Source organism: Agelaius phoeniceus, chromosome Z, assembly GCF_051311805.1.
Source record: "Agelaius phoeniceus isolate bAgePho1 chromosome Z, bAgePho1.hap1, whole genome shotgun sequence".
Lineage (NCBI taxonomy): Eukaryota > Metazoa > Chordata > Aves > Passeriformes > Icteridae > Agelaius > Agelaius phoeniceus.
This window is the reverse complement of record NC_135303.1, coordinates 81,768,115-81,789,244: the sequence shown is the minus strand read 5'-3', so window position 1 is coordinate 81,789,244 and position 21,130 is coordinate 81,768,115. Positions and strand designations below refer to the sequence as shown.

The window sequence follows — 21,130 nt, the reverse complement described above, 5'->3', positions numbered from 1 at the left end:
ATGTGACACCTGGATTAGAAAAGCAAAATGCAATCTCCTCTGAGTGCAGGAATTGTGGCCATGAATGGCCAAGGCCACATGGACAGCTTCAGTTACCCCAGGGGCATCTTCAGTAACCCCAGGCTGGAAGCCTGCCCCTGTGTAGACTACTGTCACTGTTCACCATGCATTTTCAAGTCAGTTATTGCAGTGACTCAGTTATGTTTCATGAAGAAGCTACAGACACCTCTGATCCACATTAAAGGTGTTGGTGAGACAGGAGAGGAGGGCTCCACTCCATGGAGGATTTTCTGGCCCCGCAGCATTGTCTCATGCAGATTGGGAAACTGGGCAACACTGTAACTTGGAAACTGTATGGTGGGGAAGCACAAACAACAACCATGTAACAATAGAAATGAATTTTATTTTGTAAAAAGTTATAAAATGAATATTGTACAAAAATAAAGTCTGTAGAGAACTTTGGTTGATTAACACAAATGACTGAGACATATAATTGCAGGTGAAGTAAAAAAATCCAGAGAAGCACACTCCTGTCTTCAGTAAGGTCTAAAAACTAAAAAAAAAAAACCAACCAAAAACCTAAAAAAAAAAAAAATCACAAACTTTACCCTTTTGTATTTTGAACATAGAGATTTGCTTTGGTTGCAGCCCCTTCAAGCTGCACAGAAAATGCTCTGAGGCAAGTTTTCATCAGCTGGGGCAGGAGAAAGCTCAGCTCTGAGCGCTGTCGCCGATCAGCTCCGGCAGCGCAGCTGAGCCTCGGTGCCCGGCCGGCGCTCGGTGCCACCTCTGCCACCGTGGTGGTGTCACCACCCCCGAGCAGCACGGAGGGGCTGGCAGTGTCCCCGTGGCAGTGTGAGAACAGACCCTGAGGCTGGTTCTCCAGGCCTATCCGCCCAGGAAAGCGGCGGAAGCCGGGGATGGGTTACATGCCATACACCTGGAACACCTTTCTATGCCTGGTCTGGACCTTCTTGACCTCTAGACCCTTCTTCAGTGGTGCCCCAAGGGGCCCAGGGCAAAATGAGTATGGAGAGCCATTACATGCATGAGATAAAAGGTTGGACCATGGTTTTCAATAAGGATTTTTTTTTCATGTTGCTTTTGTGGGAGTTGATGCTTCACTGGTTGTCAGGTATGTCTAGTGACCTGCACTCCTGCTCTTTTGGGAAAAATGTCTCCAGAATGAGAGCTTGTGTTAGCGGTCACGTACAAACACCTTTGCTGTACAACCTCCCTCCTCCTAAGGAAACTTGGACTGTTCTGCTGCATGGGTATGATCCTGTAATGTTTCAGCAAATTATACAAAACACTCTGGTTATTTAACACAACTGTTTACTTGCAGGCTATATTAAATCCAGGGCTAACAACTAGTAAGAGGGATTTAACCTCTTCTATACGGAAGTATGGAAGGAAAAGCTTAAATAAATATAACTAGAAATTATAAGGCTAAATGTGATTATTTTCCATTTGTCAATGGTTATATGAGGTCAGTTGGCATAAAGTGTGAGAAAAAAATGTGGCTACATTTAAAATATGACTAAAATTAGTTTTTCTAACAAATTGCTAATGTTGAGCCAAGTCCTGCGACCCTCACTCGTCCAGAGCCATTGCTGCTCCTGCACATGCATGACTGCAGTAATTTTCAAAAGGCTTAGTGACAGGAATAAGGGCTGCAGGCTTCAGCACTACCTTTTGTGAACATAATCAAGATTTTGTTTAAAAAAAAAAAAGGTAAAGTAAGTGATTTTTTGCATTCAAGTTAACACCTTCAATCAAAAGCATGGACCGTTGTTCCCAACGTCTTTGTCTCTCTATATCCCCAAGTGCCATCTACTTTGGCACCTTTGAAAGACACTTTAATAAATAAGGAGACTCATTACTGAACTGTAATAAATAACAATAACTTAATCTCAATAAATATCTTCTGTATACTTATGTCTCTGAAGGGATGCATTGCATCAAGTAGTCTCTCTCAATCACAATGACCAAATAGAAATGTAGTTATGCAAGTGACATTAGTCCTTTGTAAACCTAAAGAAACGCATTTTGTGTAGGCTGGGCTTGTTATTTCTCTTACTATACTAGGAAGAAGTGCTTAAAAACTCAACTTGTTTTCACAGGTAGCAGAAGAACAAAATCCTGCACTCAATTTGAAGAAACAAAAGATGGAAATAACCAAACTTAGCCAGTAAGTGGATCTGTTTTGCTTCATAAGAACTTGAGCCTGGTCATTTTGATATTTGCCCAATATCATCTTACTTACAAGGGTAATCTTATAGCTTAGGAGCTGTCCTAAGCACTCAGGAACTGCCCTCCAGTGAGCAGTAGCACAATGTGTCTTTCAGTAGAGCTGAGGGCACAGGGGATTAGTAAGGGACTCCTAAGCTACTTCTTAGCTAAGCTTCTTGGTATAACTGGTATATCATGGCATAACTACAACACAGCGTGGTATGGCAGGGTTGTGTTTTTAAGCACGTTCCTCATGGATTGAGTCTCACTGATGGTGGATTGAGTCAAACAGGAAAGGTAGCGTGCACATCATCCATCCATCGTCATCTCCACCTGAGCTTTTATCTAAATCCCCATAGGACGCCAGAAGTCTCCATCCTTCTACTCTGCCGCATGCCTCCTTATCCCCAGGCTCTCACGGCTCCTTAGTCTGTGTTCTTGGTCCTTTTTCCTCCACTTGGAGCAGACACTTCCCTGGGAACCTTGGTCCCTCTCTTTGCAGCATAGCAGGAATGGAAAACTGGTGCCGCCTCGACATGCAGCCGTCAGACGCATCCACACCTTTTTGCGGAATGTTTTTTCAGTATGTGGTAAACCAGGTTATCATCCAAAAAGGACAGGTCGTCATCAAAGGCTGTGGGTCTGCAACAGGCTTGCCTCACTTTGTCAGTGACCAGTTTTTTCTTTTTGGTTAAGTTTTTTAAAATTTTGTCATAGGTGGTCTCAGCTGCATCACAAGATCCACTGCAATACCGGAAAATTAGCTCTTCTTTGGTTTCATATCCCAAATCCAAGTCGGTCACATTTAAATGTATTTCTGTTAAGACACATCCTCGATTTTTGCCCTTTTGATTCCTCCTTCCTTTTTTGTTGGAATTCTCTATGTTTGTGGCTGCATTTTGACGGTTTCTCTCCCGCCTAGAGAAAATCGGAGTCTGTTTATCTGGTGACCTCCTCAGTCTTTTAATAGTGGCTTGAATAAAGTCCACTACCTCATCAAACTGATCTGGATAATCCTCTGGCATATTAGCTGTTTGGGAAAGAGAGAAAAGGCTTTGTCACACATCAGTTATCACAAAGTTTGTCCATTCACAACTCAAAGATATTATGCACATGCAAGCTTTTCTGCCCATCACTTCAGAACACATGCCCAGGACCCTCAAAAATCAAGGAGAACTTGGAATGGTTTAGGTCATCACAGAAACTCATTTGGGGAAAGATAAATGAGACATATTTGTATTTCTGTGTGTGTCTGCTGATGCTTGGTATCATTTCAGCACATCTTTTAATACTGAATGAGCCCTGTGGAAATAGAAGGAAGGAAAAACATATCATGGTATGAATATTAGCTAAGAGGTGGATGAAGCCACCAGTAAAGAGGTTATACAGACTCTTCCCAGCAAAGTAGCAACAGGAAGAGGTTTCTTTAAAGCAATTTTTCCATTATAGTTGTTAATTATTTTCTTTTCACACCAGCAGCAGTTAGTATTGCCAAAGCCACCTGTCAATAAGGTTTTTGGGCATGACAGAAGGAGGATTTCCTGGGGTACCAGACTGAGAAATTATTCCTGGATGAATGCCTAGGTTTTTACTGCTTCTAGGGGATAATTATTTTCATAGCTTTTGAAAAATTTCTCATGTAAATGTCTTGTATCACAAGATGCTGATCACACTGAGTAAAAATAGGTCAGAATAGAAGTATTATGTTAATTTTTTAGGGAAATGTTATGAATGCATTTTCCTTTTACAAAAATTTAATTTTTATTCTATTTGATTTATCACTTGGTATATCATTGATGAATTACTCAAGTAAATTGCACTATGAAGTCAATGAAATGTTTCGATACTAGCAGAATGAACCTCTTCAGGAAGGGTGAAATTAAATGTGTTCTGAAATTCTTATAAATTTTGCCATTTCATCATGATTTGGAAAAAAAAAAGCATTTTAAGATCCTTAATCTTCCCATGGACTAAATCCCTCAAAATTACCTGCTTTAGTGAATTCAGAGAACTAACAGAGGGTACAGCTTCCAGGACCCTGTGTGTGGATGCCCTTACCTTGCATTATTAATGACCATGTCTTAAACTATATTGCAATATCAAGATCTTTTTTTCTGATTTATTGCCCCAAAAATTGAGACTTCTTGCTTTCCATTAAGTCCTAAGAGAATGCTCCTTTCTGTACTTAACTCCTAAAACCCAACACACAACAGACCGTGTTACACCAGTCTTGCATATACAGGAATATCCATCTCCAAAACTCCTACAACAACTGCAGGAACGCCAAACATTGGGAGAGGCAATATCCAGTGCAGTGCACCTGGTCAGGAGCTGGTACCTACACAAAGGCTCCCACTCAGTGAGGTGCTGAGATTGGAATGGTTCCTTAGGCAAAGGCTCAGCATTTCCACTTACTCCACTCCATTACTTCCACTTCCATTTACTCACATTTCCCTAATGAGCACAGTAGGACAGGAATCCCAATGAGTGACTGAGAACAGGTACCCAGCTCAGACAGGGTAGCATTGACTCTGTTAACAGGAGGCAGGAAGGCATGAGCCTACCCCCACCAACTAGCAAAAGTGCATGCTCATATCCTCAGTAGAAACACCAAAAACAGAGGAGATGGGGGGCAGCGGGATCCTAACTCTGCCAGTGCAAAAACCTGCTGAAACAGAGAGCATCTGCACATGATCAGGAATGGGGACTGCTGCCTGAAGTAGCCACATCCTAGAGGCCTCCATCCATCAATAGTGACAGGTATTTTTTTTCTGATGGATGGACCCAGCAAAACAGTTTAGCTTGAAAAAAGAGTAATGGAGGCTGGAAACCTTGTACCTCCACATAATGAGGGTGATACAAGGCAAACAGGGTGCTATAAACTGTAGAGTCTGGAATTGAAAAAGGTGAATTATGCTTTGTTTTATCCATGCTAAAAACAACAATGCCAGAGAGCAGTGTTCATGTTCAAAGACACAAAAGAGGGATGGCTGCTATCTGCACAGCTAGGTGGAGCCTGAACAAGGTAGGACCCAGTCCCATGTCTCTGCAACACCAATGGTAAGTACACTTTTCTTGCATTCCTCTATCTCTGTAGCAGGTAACAAAATACACACTGTGAGGGGAGTTGCTTGGATGGATGTGTCCACTGGATGCACCAACCAGCTCCTTTGCAGAACAGGCTGGTCTGCCTAGCCTGTACAAGTACTGCCCAATTGAGCAAGAACCAGGTCCAGGCAATAGGTGGGCTATGTTCCCTTAAAGCAACAAGGGCTAGAAATCTTTCTAGACTCAGTTAAAAAAGATGACCCACATGGAGCTCACATAACCCCCATTGCTGAAGTACAAATTTGGCCTTGACACAGATACAGATGGAAAGTAGCTGGCAGAAGGCACTTGTTGCTCGGGACTGAGTAGTTTCTAGATTTCCTACACAGAAACTAGTTTTCTTAGTCTATAACCAAGTTAGAGAAGGATGTAGCCCTGAGGAGATGGCTCTAGAAGTGCCCTTCTCAACTTGAACTCCAACTGCCCTCCTCTCATACCACTGTGACTACCCCAGCCCACACCTCCTTCATGTATTCTTTAGCACAACCTTTGTACCAACAGTATGATGCAACGAGACCTTGGCTATGGAGAGTGAAACACAACTGTAGGGAAACATACGAGGGCTTAACAAAATTAATGCAGTGATCAACCATCAGGAAGGGGACAAGAGACAGCTACAGCAAAAGCCAACCTATATGTAGAGATTATTGTTTGCAACATTCAGCCTTATGCTTATCTCAAGCCTGGCACACTGACAGGGCAGTGACAGCTCCCTCTCCTAAGAGGGGAGAAACAAAACTATGGATTAACTGAAGAGATAATCCAGCTCGGCACATCACTTGTAAATGGCTTGCAACTGAGGGGCAAAAATACCACCTAGCCCTGTGAGAGTGCTATAGGCAGGAGTGTTCTTTGGCTAAATACCAATCAGACAGCTACAGGGTTCAAGCACTGTTCTGGCAACTATATCCTGGAGGGTAGTAGATAGGAGGAGGGCAGACCCATGTGGTGGACTGTGTTCCTGATAAAAGTGCACACTGAGATCTATCCTGGTTCATGTGTGATTCCTACCCCAGCTGCACCAAGGGAGGTAATGCCACTGAAAGCTTTCTGCACTGCGAGTGGCCTGTGATATTTCAGGCTGAGGAAACTAAATGCCACTAAAGAGCCCCATGCAATGCTGGTGACGCAGTCATGCACTGTCAGCCCTGCAAAAGGTGCGAGCAGTAGGACAAAAAGTAGATCAAATAATCAAACCAACAGCATTCAACTAGAGAGGTCCTACTTACATACACAGACAAGCTGCACCCAGAAAATGGGGTCACTGGCAGCAAGACTGGTCCTGGTAATGTCATTTAGGCTCTAACATGAACTGTTCAAGAAGTGTTCCAAGTGCCTAATGGAGCTGAGGATTCCTGCTCTGCTCATGCCCTACTGCAACACCAGGATATATTTTAGAGACTCACTGGGAGGAATGCCAGTACTGTTTGTAAGATGAATTCCAATTTCCTGCCTCCAGTGTGGACTTTCTCTTCAGCCCAGGCAACTGGAAACTATCCCATGCAGGCATTTAAATCTACCAGTAAGACTCCTGCAGTGGCCCCCAATATTTGGAGATTACATCACTGGAGGAGACAAAAGGCCTATGGGTGATAATAGGAAACTGGTGGGAACAGTGGGCACAGAGCTCCCCTTGAGAAAATGTGCAGGTCATCCTGGTCACTGTCTGCCCACCTAAACTACGTGTCCTGGTACAGGCTATATGAGTACATCAAATCAACACAGTGGCAGCTGCATTACTGGGCTACTCAGTGAGACCTTGCACGTTTCTGTAAGCAACACTCTTCTCCGCCTGTGGAGCCCCAAAATGGTTGTGAGCAATGCAGCAATGCTCTTTTGGCAGCTTCCAACGCAGTGCCAAGGTACCCCAGGTTTGCTTCCATAATTTAACAGTCTTAGCAACAGCTCCAATCCCTGCAATCAGCCAATTTTCTACTGCTTAATAAATCAGTCATCAATGTGACTACAAGCAGTCACTAGGAATGGGTCACAGGGGTCTGAAAGAAAGATTCACAACCAGGAGTGAAGGGAGACTTGTGTTAGCCCTGTGCTGAGGTGCCAGCCATGGCTCCATAGGGATATTCAGCTTTCCAACAAGCACGGGTGTGAAGACCTAGAGCCTGAAACAAAACTCTGAAAAACTGCTGCAATAGGACCCAGAGCAATCCAGTGGAAACACCAGTACTGACACCAGGCACGATGTGTTGAAACCAGAGGTGAATGCTGAGGAAGCTTCCATCAGACATCATATATGGATAAGCAATAACCTCTGTGACTAGACTCCGTAAAAGGCTAATAGACAGAAGGGGAGGTGGAGAAGACTGTCTGCAGGATGTCCCCATCCTGGTGGGCACGTGGTAGATGTGCTCCAGGGATGCTGAGACCTCTCTGCACCACAGACATCACGTGCTGAGCGCTTGTTTGGTCTGTGCACTGTTTTAAGTTCTGCTGGGGGCAGTGGGGGTGCTGAGCAGAGCTGTGGCCAGGGAACTTCAGCGCACTCATGGGGGCTGCCTTAGTGAGCAGCCATGGTTTGTAAGAGGAATAAAGCATTTTGGTAGAGGGGTACTTTTTTACCCTTCTGCCTGCAACGTTGTTTAGAAAATGTTTATGGTCTCACAGCATCTTAGCTTCTCTCACACTGCATGGACTGCACTGACTTGACTGTGCAGCAGAGTTTGCTGGGGGGTTTCACACCCCTGCCAGGAGCAGATACACATTTTGTATGTGTGTGTATGTGTGCTTCATTTACACATAGACACACACAAACACAACTAATTATACACACACATGCACACATTTTTTCAAAACAAACTAGTTTACTGACAACACTTGCCTTCTGCTGGAAAAGCTGAGAGAACAAACACATGACAGATGCCTGTCATGTTGTGCAATGTGCCAGCAGAAAATGCTGGGATAATGGCATTAAAGCAGCAAAGATCTCTGAGGAGATCCCAGTCTCAAGCTCCAGGGTGTGAAGGAATTGGAATTTAAAAATTGAAAGCCACCTAGGAGAGGACAGGATAGGATAGGATAGGATAGGATAGGATAGGATAGGATAGGATAGGATAGGATAGGATAGGATAGGATAGGATAGGACAGCCAGAGCAGCATGTGCTCAATACAGGTTTGCAAAGGTTTTCTTGCATGTGTGATGCACCTTAAAACATGTATTTCCCAAAGTAAAGGAATGTATGTCCTACAAAAGTAAAATCCTCCCTTAGGGAACACGGGGTCTCTCTATGTCTTGCTCAGAGTGTGGGAGAAAGGCTCACAGACCCCTCTGGTTGGCTGTGATGGGCTGAGCCCCACCACTTAAACTATGGGGCCATAGACTGGTGTGAAGTCATGAGGTTTTGTTTGGGTTTTATGTTTGGGTTTTGTTTGGGTTTTATGTCACAGTTCTCAAAGCTGTTTCCTGACTGTCCAGCTCCCTGAGGAAGTCTCTTGGAGGCAGTCTGTGTGCAGGCACCTGCAGGTGTTTATGCATCACCCCTGCCTGGTGTCCCTGCAGCAGGAGCCTGGGGAGGCAGCAGGGAACTGCATCCACCACGTGTGTCCTGCTGTGCTCAGCTCACTCTCCTGCAGCTCCTTTCCATGCTCCCTCTTTCATTACCATGCCACCCAGGCAGGAACAGGCAGAGCCTTTTCCTATGGGTGCAACAAGAGTACAAGTTTGTTGGGTATTGATGGCAGTCCATGTGCCACTGTGCCTCTGAGCACCTTCTCTGTATCCCTTGTCCAGCTGAACAAGGGCTCTTGATCTCTGGAGATTTTCTCACATAACGAGAAAAATGAATAAAAAAGCAAAGCAAGAAAGAAAGAATGAAATGTCACAAGACTGATGCAAATAGGAATCTAGCAGAGTGATCAGGCTGGCGACAGCTGGTGAACACCTTCAACAGAGTGAGACTCACTTAAAATACTAATTTAAAAACCAAACCAACCAACCAACCAACCAACCAACCTAGAAAAAAAAAATTCAAAAAACCCCAAACACAAAGAATATTTGCATCATCTGCTTGCTCTTTGCAAGCTGTTTGCTTGTTTCCTAAACACTTAGGGCACAGACAGATCACAGCTTTGACCCAGACTCCTAGGTTTGGAACATCCTTCTGTAATGCAAACTGAAATCCTTGCCTCACTGATGTTCTCTGGAACCTGAAGTTTTGACCTGCCTGTCCCCAAGCACACTCTCTGTCCCCTGGGCACAAGAAAGCTGGCAGCACACACGAGTGAAGGGTCCTGCAGCCAAACAGCCATGGCACTCCCCATTAGCCCCTGGGGAAATCCAGTCCTCAGTCCTGCTTTGGGAGTGCAGGGAAATGGTCCTTCCTGCAGGCATCTTCCCACTGCAACCCCACTGCAAACCTGTCCTTTCATTGTTATTTAATTAGAGACACCATGTGACACCAGGACTGGGATCTGGTCCCTGTGCTTCCTAGAAGGATAAATTATAAAGTGGTCTGATAGACCTCTACATGAAACAGGTCTAAATGGATATTCTCACCGAATGCATCCCATTATCAAAAAAACAGTCTCCATTAAGTAAAAATGCACAATTTATTTCTATCTGTTCAAATGTGATCACAATTACATTTAAAAAATCTATTAATTTGATTTTGTTATCAACAGACTCATTTTAAAGCTGAATAGTCCCTATGTGCAATGGCAGCAGCCTAGCATGATAAAGCAAGAAATCCTCAGCTTGTACCTGATTACAAACTGATGGTTTGGATCTTCAGTTTTTGAGATAAATATCCAGTTTCTCCTTTTGATACCTGGTTATGGATTTAAAAGACTAACTACAGTCTCTTCTAACCATGCTCTCTCTTATGGCATACAAGAAAATGTTAAACCTTGTATATTGAAGAAGAATGATTTATATAGGTGGGTTTTCCTTTTTTTTTTCAGCCTCATAAAACTGCCACATTATTAGGCACTTTACAAACCCTGAGCTGAAGTGATGTAACAGAAGTCACAAAAGGCATATTAAACATTACAAAATTAGGTTTTGCTTTTAGATTGCAGTTTTTATGCCTGCTTTTGTGACAGTGTGTATAGCTATCACATAAAAACATTGGACAAAACACTTAACTGAATTATTTCACTTGAGCACAATCTTTCAATTAGAGAAGTTCAAACAACAGGATCAGACCCTGAAGGATGATTTCAAAGTTCTAGGGATTTAGTCCAGCTCACTGTAATGGTAAAGAATATTTAGAAAATTTAGATCCAGATCTGCATAAGGATTAAATGGCCCCTTTTCAAAAGCAGTTCTGGTATTTAATCTGGGACCTTCATAATCAAACCAAATCAACCAAATAAAAAATGATTACTTGACTTCATAATCATGATTTAATTTTTTAAAAAATATTTAGCTTGCTTTGCAGTACTGTTTTCAGGTGCTTATTATAGAGGTCATGGCCTGTCTGAGCACAGAATGCCTCCATCTCACACCACAGGGATGTATTTAAGAGAGATTTGGAGCAATTTGTTTGTGGAAGTGCAACCTTATTCAGGTTAAAAATACTAATGTGATGATCATTCTGCTTTACAAACTGAGAAAGTAGCAACTGTGTTGGGGATAAAACATTTGTTTTATTGAAAATGAAATATTTGGTATAAAAAGACAATATTATATCACACATCTAAGTGAAGGTGGGTGTTAAAAATAGTATGCTGAAATGGTTTTGGTAATTAAACAATTAAAATACCACCTCTCTGAGGCATGACTTTGCTATCATGCCTTGCCTGAAAATCCATGGGACCAAGAGTGAAATGGAAACTCATTGGTTGCATCCATTAGGAAATAGAGCATCAAACAAACCAGGGTCAGCTCATCCTTAAATGTTTAATACAGTTCTGTATCACCTCACTCCCAGCCCATCCTGTGGCTCCCCTCAGACTCAGAGAGCCCTTAGAAATGGAGCCTCTCCCTGGTGTCACTTGTCTCTCATCAAGGCAAGTGCTAAATAACCTGGTGGGTGGTGTCAGGGCCACTCACACCACTCAGGTACAATGAGGCAACGCTGGTAAAAGGCACAGGATTGACCTTCCTGGTGTTCTTGCTCCTGATGGAGCAGTCAATTCTGTGTTTGTAGCTCACTAGCTAATTAACTAACTCACTAACCCTGCAGCTTCCCACGTGTTGATCATGACAAATCCACAGATTTGTCTGTGGATTTGAGTCCTTTGTACAGAGTCCTTTGTATTTTCACTCTGCCATGCTCGGCAGTGCCTCCCTTTCTGTACTTTGCTTGCCTTCTTGCAGGTAGAAATGCTGGTTCTCAACAGAGGAAGAAAGTGGGGAGACAATAGGACCACCACAGCTGTTGCCAGTGTGGGAAGTCCCTGAGCAGCCAGGTCAGATGGGCTGTGTGAAGCAGGGGAAGTCATGAGCTGACCTGCCCACGGGAGTTTATTGTTCTTCACCTGGTCCAGGCAGGTTGCTCACAGTGCCCAATGCTGGGCTGCCCTCCTTTGCTCCTCTGGCCTCTCTGGGGTGGGCAGAGGAACATCTCACCCAGCAGTCAAGCAGCAGAGGAGCAACAGGAGGATGCAATCTTGCCTCTGGCACAGAGCTTTGAATCACCAGCTCTGAGCACCACAGAGCAGTTGGCTTTTCAGCAGTCGCACCTGAGATTTTGTGGCATCTCCTGCAGATGCTGCCAGGAGCCCATGTGTGCTAGGACCTTATCCTAAGGGATGGTGGGTACCTGAGCACCCTCAGAGCATCCCTGCATCAGAATAAGTTACAGCACGAAGAGTGTAAAAGGGGAAGATAGAAAAAGTGCCAGTACCCTGGCTGAAGCCACCAACCAAGTAGGAGCCGAACATAAAGGCAAGACACATACCTGTTGACTCCCGCCTAAGATCTAGTACCCTCCCACATCCATACCATGCTGAGTAAATACCCAGCTTCCCAGTAAAACCTAGGATTACTCCCAATATTTTGTTAAGCTAGAACCTCAAATCCTGTGAGAGCCTTGGATGAGTATATATGAGGGAGACCTGAAACCTGCAACCTCTGTTAGCACGAACACATGCAGCCAGCTAATAGGCAAGCATTCAGGTTTTAATGGAGGAAACACTGATGGTATTTTCTTCACCATCCCTGATGCAGCCCAGCTCTCTTATGACATCAGTAAAAGCCCACGATGCTAACCCAGCCCCTCTTTAATAACAGTTCACTGAAGGGAAAGAGCATGCTTAAATCAATAACATCAGCTATTACTACAATGCCTGTGCTCTTATACTGCATCTCCCTTTGGGTTTTAGAGCATCCCCAAGGAACAAAGACATGCAGCAAAGCAGGAAGAACAGACTCCAAAGGGACCCTAACCCAGTCTCTTCCCTGTGGCTGTAGACTGGCAGAGCAGTCTGGGCAAAATCTTGGCTGATGTTTCTCTTGTAGGAATCTCTGCTGCTATCAGATGTGATCTGATCTATAAATAACACATGATCTTTCATTGTTGTCTTTCAATTGCCTGCATTTCAATGTGTTTACAAAAGGAACAATATGGAAGGTTTTAATAATGCTAGTTGAAAATTGTTATTGCTATAGTAATCAGTCCCTGGCTCTAGGGCAGGTGCATGTGCTCCACTGCAGAAGGGCTCTGCTGGGAGTGTGGAGTGGCACTTTGCCAGATAGAGCTGCTGTGTGCTCAGAAGAGCAAGGTCCTTCCTAACTGCTACACTGGGTGCTACATCCCTTCAGAAATTTCCCAAGTAATGGCTGATTTTGCCAAAGAAATCACAAATGCTTTGGATGGAAGCAGAGATAGTCCAGATGTTTGTACACAGTTTATTCAAAGGGGGTATGACCAACTTGCCTCTAAAAGTGTGGCCACCAGAGAAGTTTTGGCATACTGCTATAACACTGCCCAGTCACAACACAGGAAAATAAATACATGGATTTCAGTGTTTGCTTATTTTAAGGAATATTCCTGTGCAATAATCTTTAAAGTATTTGCACAAGTTCCAAAGACTTCAAAGAAATGTACCTGCAGGTTTCAGTTTAAGTGATGTATAATGGAGCCTAAACTTCTGCTAGGTCATACGAGTGGCTTTATTCCTTAAAAAAAAAATGCTGCTACATGAAATACCTCACAAAATTAATTTTAAGTCCTTGATCTTAAAACATATTCTAACATACAGTTTTGTCTTAATATTTTATTTGCAGCTGTGGTTTTGATCCTATTTTCTTTCATCTCTTTGCAATCATGATTGAAATTCCAAGAACTGAAATCTTTCCTGTGGTTCTCTTTACCAAAGCGTATTTCTTGATCAGAAACTGAGCTGGTTTTGTAAAAAATGACCACTCTGCAGTGCTAACCACTCTACCATCACTAATGTGTCAGTGGCCTATTTAGATGTCTGATGATCCTGGACATGGTTATGCTGCAGTATTTTGTATTGCTTGTTTATTTCTACTTATTTCTAATTATTCCTTACTGCCTCAGAAATATGGGAATCCACAACAAATGTAGTTATGTAGGGTTTGGCCTATGTACTGCAAGTTTTATGGTGTGATCTCTAGATAGTGGTGGGGGGAGGGAGGAAAGCTGGGTATTTGCACTAGATGTTCACCTCTGAACACCTGCAATTGTGGCACGGTGGAACTTGATGACCCAAATGGCTTCTCAAAGCCTTTGTAACTTTAATTATTTTAAAACTGCTTTTTGCAGTACTAACCAGGAACTCACCATAGGTTGTAATGTCTTTGTATAATTTACAAAGACATTACAACCTATCAGTCAGAGGATCTTCTACTGGTGGACAATGACTCCTTCACTGAATTCAGTGACAGTCTAATGAATCTTTAACACAACCAAATTCTTCAGCTTTTCAAGGAATGTTTTGAAGCTCTTCATCTGCAAATTCTGAACATGGATATTTCTAAAATATACTGAAGAGTCTTATGAAAGATAACATAGAAAAGTATGTCCAGGTATGTTATCTGTCAATAAACACCTGCAAAACATCCAACAGCATCCACAGTTTCACTGGCAATCCTTTGAGGTCCCTAAATTGAAAAGCAGCAAAGAACTAACACTTTCAGCAAAGGATAACTCAAAATGAGAAACAGAACTTTATTATCCTGCAATTCAGAACTTTTTTTTCCTTAAGTCACAGAGTGTTCTTCACTGGAGTATATTCAGCATTTATACCTGAGACTGCAGAGGAATTTGCTTTTAGGGCTACATGCCTGTGGATTTAACCACATCTGACTGGCTTCTTTATTTTTCTAGAATTTTGCCCATGAATGGACCAATCTGAATGCTTGGGATTTCTGAAAGCCTAGATAACCTGGGTGTCCCTGTGCAAACAAACTTTGGGACATACATACACGTGCTGGCTCGGGCACCCAGGATGGGCACTGGCTGTATGCACTGGCCGTGCTGGATGCACTGGCTGTGCTGGGCACACACAGACCAGATGGCACAGGGTGGCACCTGCTCAGGGTGGCTGATCCCTCCCTGATGCACTGGGTTTACTGTGCAGGGCAGGTTACCCCTGCAGCTCCTGGGTGTCCAAAGCACATATGCCACACTGTAGGTGTGCTGAGCAGGAAAGCCTGGGCAGAAACATGAGAGTTGCAGTTTGTGACATTGAATGGGCCTAATAAATATTGTAGGGAAGGAAATGCATTCAGCTAGAAGCATAATTAAATACTGGTTTTGCCTTAAAGAGCCCTACAATACCACTATTTTTTTCTATATACTTTCCATATTAGTTAATAAGGTTGCATCTAAAACCAGTAACTCAACATTAAATACACCTTCGAAGGAGTAAGAAGAATTTTTAACAGAGATATAACACAAATGCACACCATGGTGTGTCATGGCATGTACCAAAGGAGCTCCCACAGTGAATGACCATTCAGTAGCTGTAGAGTAACCCAGACACCATGATGCAAAATCTATCTTTTCCTCTTACTAGGAGGGAAAATCCCATGGGGAGATGTTTCATTTAATTCTACCTGCTCACCACTAGCTCTTTGTAAACGTTCTCACTTGATCAAGAGGATACCTATCATACCATGGATTTTAGGACACTCCAGTCCTCACGTACATGTTGATGATGTGCATCCAACAGCAAGCAGCTACAAGATGTATTCACTGGTGACTGTGTATAATGCAAACAAGCGTTTGGCTCCCTCTGCACTGTCATGCTTATGAGGCTGCTGACTTAGTATTTAGTTTATAATAATGTGGTTTATATTTGTTCTACTTGCATTTGGTATTTAAGCTAATAGTGTTCTTCCTCCAGAGGATTGTAGCATAAGGGAAACAATGAAACAGTTACAAACTCTACGTCTATTCTGGTTTTTGTGGGTGTGAAATAAGCTATCCCATGAATATTGATGCCAAAACACCTACAAATACTGGATTCATCTCCAATGCACTGCATTTGTGGAGGATACTCCAGCCTCCAGTCCAATTAAAAATGCAGAAGATTGCAATTGCTAGCACCCTCTGCCATCTCTGATTACTGCCCTGAACAGCAAAGGTCAGCACATTACACCTGATCAGCCCAGGAGGTTAGAACCCTGCCTGGAGCCTGAAATGAAGGGAGGTTTCAAACCAACCTGAAAGGGATGGGGTAACATCAGGTGACCTCAGAGTACTTTGCAGAGAAAGCAATCCCATCAAACAAGAACACAAAAAGGTGTCAAGGGTCTGGGAAACAGATGTGTTCCCCAGCAAGCTGTTTGGTCTGCCCTTAGGACTGGACTTGATCTCACAATCCTACTAAGCCCTGATGCAAGTGGTGTATGGGAGACACAACTTCCCTAGAGTAAGAGTAGTGGACCTTGGAGCAAAATGGCTACAAAGGGATTGCTTTAGAGGACAGCAGTGCACCTCTCTGAACGCGCACAGCACCCAGGGCCCACACACTGCCCTGTGCATATGAGGCAACACAGGTGATGATGGTGCTCCCACCACTTTGTGAGCTGTCTCCTGCCAAAGCCCTTAGCAAAGCAGCTGACCAACAGCACCCACAGAGATGGGAATACATGGGAGCTGCAAGCAGACCTCTGTGCTTGTGGCACATTGTGCTCTGATGGCAAGAGAAGCCTTCAAGTGGAAAGGGAAATTTACATGGTGTAGACACTGATTCCTATTGTGTACTTAGTTCTCTGTCTTTCCTGTGCTGAAGGGTGCATGCCACCAAATTGTAAGCGGAGAGAACAAATGTGTCAAAGGCACTGATGGGGGTGACTTAAGCAAAGGGCTGCTGCAGCAGGAAGGCAGTGATGTGCCTGGGAAGGATCAGCCTCACAGCCTGTTTGCAGACTGCTTGCCAGACACTGCACACTTTCAAATCAACAAAGAGCATAAAAGTGCACCAGAGTATTTCACTGCTCTCTTACAGTCACCTTTCTGCAGGTCTCCTCTGACTCATCTGACTTGGCAACACAGAGATTAATTTCTAACTTTCAGACTCGATTGTTGTGTTAACTGCTGCCCTACAAAGATCACAGGAATGCCCTGGGTTTCCCTCAATTTCTGATGTGAAGAACAGTACTGCTTCCTTTGCTCTTGCAGCCAGGCCCATTTGTTAGTGATACACAGAGTTAAAAAATCGAGACCAAACTATCAGCCCATTTTCAAATGACTATCCTGGGCAATAACCTTCCACCCAGCTCTGCATGGCTAAGCCCATGTCTGTATCCTGGAAACAGAGATAATATTGATACTCCCACAGCTCAGGTAAAACACAGGTTGTCTTTCTTCCTGCTTCTTGTTTATCCAATCCACAGGAAAGAAAAAAAAGAAGATGCAATGATGAGAAGTTTTGGATACTAGGAACTGAGAGAACCACAACTTCTGCCTATCCCCTTGAGCTGCTGTAGAGGAATCAGTTTACCAGAGACCATATTCCCAGAAGGCAGTTTCAAGATAAAAGGAGGCATTGTACAAATACTATCACTCTGGAAAGATGGAGCATTAATGTTCTCCCACCCTGAAGTTTATGCGAGAGCCACAAACTGGCTAATGATTCTTTCCCCCTAATGCTCTCCTTGCACCAGCACCTCAGCCAGCCTGTGCAGAGGGGAACAGCACAGTGGCCTGAAAAGCTGATCACTGCCTTTTGCAGGACAGCACTTATCCACCACATGGCTTGCCACGGAGAAGAAGATCACCATGTGTGATAGCCCCATGATCCTGGCAGGCTGTAGCCCTGTGAGGAAACACTTTTGGCCAATCTCCCTCTGTGGAGGGGCTGAAAGGATGTCAGGGTTGCCAGTCTGTGAGCAGCAGGAGCCCAGGCTGGGACACACGGAGGCGGGAGCCCAGGCAAGATTCCAGCAGGGGGGAAACACTAGCAAGAGAAGGGAAGAGAGAAGACTAAACAGGCAAGGGCATAAATGCGTGTGTATGGAAGAGACGGGTGTTCGGGAGGGGTCAAAGTGAAGTCACAGCAAATGCTTGGTGCCTCCTCACTGCGTTAGCCTGGCTGCTCCCAGAGAAACCAGAGTGTGGCTGCCTGTGACTGGAGCGGTGGCAGGCGCAGGGAAAGGACATGCCTCCAGAAAAGGAGATAGAAATTAATCCCAATTACTGGATACTGTCTGTATCCTGTAACGAGCTAAACAGAGAGGGGGATGAGCAAGGGCAAAAGAAGCAACCTTCAAACTGCGTCTGTGCCTTTGCTAAGCGAACGTCTCCACTATTCATGTGAGTATTCACCACTCCTTACTGAGTCATATTACCTCTCTCTTTAAAAAGCCACCAGAGTTAACATGCACTCACATACCACTGTGAAAATCCTGTACCTGCTATTGTAGGTACAGGACCTATTATTAGCAAGGCATTATTATCTGTCATTTGGATTGTAAACTGTCTTACTGTGAGCTAGCTCATGTGGATTGCTCTGCATCAAGCTCCTAACCCTGCCATAGCTACTCTTCCGTAAATTTCCATGTGGACACACTAATTTCGAGATCAGAATCCAAGGAGGATTTAATGAAGCTCAGCAGTACTCCAGGATGTGTACAGTGCCTCCCATCATGGAGCCAAACCTCCATCAGGGCTTGCGCCCACTACAGGCAGAGAATAATTGCATTGGCAGGTCTGAGCAGGGAGAGGAGGCTGAGGCGCTGGAGAAGCAGTTTCAGTGCCTGTGCTGCGAGGGGTGTGAACCAGATCCTCCTCTCGGCTCCTCTGCATACAACAAACTTGTACCACCCGCCTCCCCACGTTCTTCAACCAGAGGGATCCTAAGACTGCCAGGAAGGCAGGGCTGGAGTGAGCAGGGGGCATTGCAACTGCAATTGTCAACCCCCAGCTTTGGAGAATGACTAAGCTTGGAGCTGCTCAAGCAAGACCAAAGCCAATGACACTGCATGTGGAGAAACAGGGGCACAAAATGGGAGGATCCTCTCCTCACCCTGATGCCTGAGCAAAGGGAAGCGAGTTTAGCAAGACAGACAGCAGTTGCTACAAAGGGGAATGTTTCTTACAGTCACTGTGCACAGCATAGGGAGGCAGCAGGCTGATGGGGGAGAGATCATCTTCAGGTCCCTCTACCACTGAAGGGGACCCCTTGGGAGGCGTCTTACCGGTGGGCAGGGGCAAGGTGGAGACCGTGTTGAGCAGCACCACGCAGACAGCCACAACATCCCATAACTTCATCTTAGATCTCCTTCCAACACGGGCCCCTGGCAGAAAGGAGAGGCAGGGTTAGCTCCCAGCTGCTATGTTCCCCAGTCCTGCCCCAGCCCTGAGACAAAGCAGAGCAGTCTTGCACCCCAGATCACACTGGGTCACCCAGGCCAGGCCTGGATGGAACAACAACTGCTCCTCGTGCAGCCAGAGGAGTGAGGTGGGCTCTCCCCAGCCAGTGAGTGGTGTGGGAGAGGGAGGCACAGGATGGCCTCCAGTCCCTTTATGCCGAGAAAGCTGCACTGGGGAAGGCAGGCATGCAGGCCCCACGAGTCTGTCTGACAGAAAGTGTGACCATGGCCCTGTGCTCAATGGCAGGCAGGGTCACCTTGTGCTTGTCAAGCACCTGGGCAGCACCAGGGCACTTGTTCTCAGGCTGGCCCGGGGAGGACTGGGCTGATCTGGGTTGCTGGTCTGTGCAGACTTGATGTGCTACAAGCAAACCTTCCTTTCCCTTTCCCTCTCTTCCCCTTCCCTCTTTTCTCTCTCTTATTCCCTTTCTTCTTCCCCCCACCCTTTCCCTTCCACTATCCAGTCCTCCCCTTGCTCTTAATTTTTTCTCTCCTTTTTCCTTTCATCTTCACTTGTCACCTTTTTTTCTTATACTCCTCCTTTTCCCCATTCTTTCCTCTCTCCCTATTGTCTTCCTCTTTTCTTCCTATTTCCCTTCCCCCTTACTTAAAGATTTCCTTTTTTTCGTTCCACTTTCATTTTTCCTTTCCTCTTTGTTTCCATCTCCCTTTAATTTTCCTCTTCCCTTCCCATTTCCCACTCCTTGTATTCTTCTCCTCCCCTAGTCTTTCTTTCATTCTCTCTTTTTCTTTTTTTTTCACCGATCCTCATTCTTTTCCGTTCTCTTCCCTTCTCCCCTTCCCTTCCCTTGTGCCTTTTCCTTTTCTTCTCCTCGTTCCGCGGCCGCCCTGCCCGAAGTCTGCCACGGCACGTACCCGCTGCCCTCTGCCCGCCGCCCGGGGGTAGCAGCTGCCCCCGGCCCGGTTCGGCTGGCCCGGGCGGCGGCACAGGGCAGTGTCCGGCCCGGGAGGAGCAGCCCCGCCGGGAGGACCCGCGGAGGTCCCGGTCCAGCGGCGGGGCTTAGGGCGCGGCTGCCGCTCGGTGCGCGCCTTCTCCGCCGGCCGCTGCCTTCGCACCTCGCCGTGTCCGGGGAGCTGCGGGGCGCCCCGGAGACAGTGCCCGCCCGCCCCGCCCTGCCCCCGCGCACCCATCCTCGCCCTCACCTCTGAGCTGGTCTCGTCGGACCCGAGATGGACATTAACGCCGCGGAGTCAACCAGCCGGCCGGACGATTCATGTGGGCAGCTCGGGGTCCGACTGCCGGCACCCTCTTTGCTCAGAGGAGGGGGGAAGGGGGACTCGTACGGAGGAGGAGGGGGTGTAAGGTCGCAGGTCTGGATGGAGGCAGCGGGGAGCCGGCAGCACAGTCCCCGGCGGCCTCCCCCGCCGCCGCCGCAGGTGCTGTGCCCGCGGCAGGAGCGGCGCCGCGGGGCTCTCTGCCCGCCCCGGCCCCGGGGCCGCGCTCAGCAGCGGCGGGAGCGGCCCGAGCCGCGGGGAGCGCCGCCTGGCAGCGGGAGCTGGCGCTGGGTGCTGCGCTTGGGACCCTGCCTGGAAATCTGAGAAAGACACTCCATCAACAACTGCGGGGAGTCAGATGAAGACATCAGCGCTCCTGTAACGCCAGCGCGTCCAGCACTGCCGGGAGCCGCGCACCGCTCGGACACGCACACCACGGCGGGAGAAAAAGAAAAAAAAAAAAAAGAAAAAAAGAATACCAAGAAAAACCCCACCCCAGCGGAGGAAGGAAGGGGAAAACGATTAAAAAAATAAAAATCTAACCACCCCCCCCTCAGCCTGCTGTGAGAATCAGAGGCCGGCACTGGGATTTGTAGAGCCGGTAGCAGCAGCAGCAGCAGCAGCGAGGCTTCCTCCTCCAGAGCGGGGTCCCGTCGCGGCGAAAGCTTAGATCCAAGCGGGAGCGCGGCGGGAAGCTGGGCCGGTGTCGGGAGCGCCCGCTCCGGCTGGGCCTGGGCGCGCCGGGCTCCCCGGGCGCCGGCGGGGCTGGGTGGGGGCGCGGGGCTGGGCGAGGCGCGGGGGGCGCCG

General features: G+C 46.1%; 1 protein-coding gene across 3 annotated transcripts; it reads right to left on the bottom strand.

Annotated features, from left to right (window-relative positions):
• Positions 1 to 383: 383 nt before the first annotated feature.
• Positions 384 to 20,790, bottom strand: GDNF (glial cell derived neurotrophic factor). Of its 3 annotated transcripts, none has more exons than XM_054652678.2 (3): positions 20,252 to 20,790; positions 18,914 to 19,012; positions 384 to 3,262 (listed from the first exon to the last, which is right to left on the bottom strand). In XM_054652678.2, exons 2-3 carry the CDS (start codon positions 18,984 to 18,986, stop codon positions 2,778 to 2,780), a joined length of 558 nt encoding a protein of 185 aa, XP_054508653.1. In that variant the 5' UTR covers positions 18,987 to 19,012; positions 20,252 to 20,790; the 3' UTR covers positions 384 to 2,777. The 3 variants fall into 3 exon arrangements, with proteins under 3 accessions (XP_054508653.1, XP_077027658.1, XP_054508652.1); XM_077171543.1 differs by having other exon boundaries at positions 18,815 to 19,012; positions 20,252 to 20,377; XM_054652677.2 differs by lacking the exon at positions 20,252 to 20,790 and having other exon boundaries at positions 18,815 to 19,459.
• Positions 20,791 to 21,130: the final 340 nt, after the last annotated feature.

What these genes read in the sequence shown, in the direction of transcription:
- GDNF (XM_077171543.1), bottom strand. Translation starts at nt 18,986, where the DNA reads ATGAAGTTATGGGATGTTGTGGCTGTCTGCGTGGTGCTGCTCAACACG. An exon ending in CTATGCTGTGCACAGTGACT is followed by an intron (nt 3,263 to 18,814) that starts GTAAGAAACATT and finishes TTTCCCAAACAG; the next exon opens with CTAATATGCCAGAGGATTAT.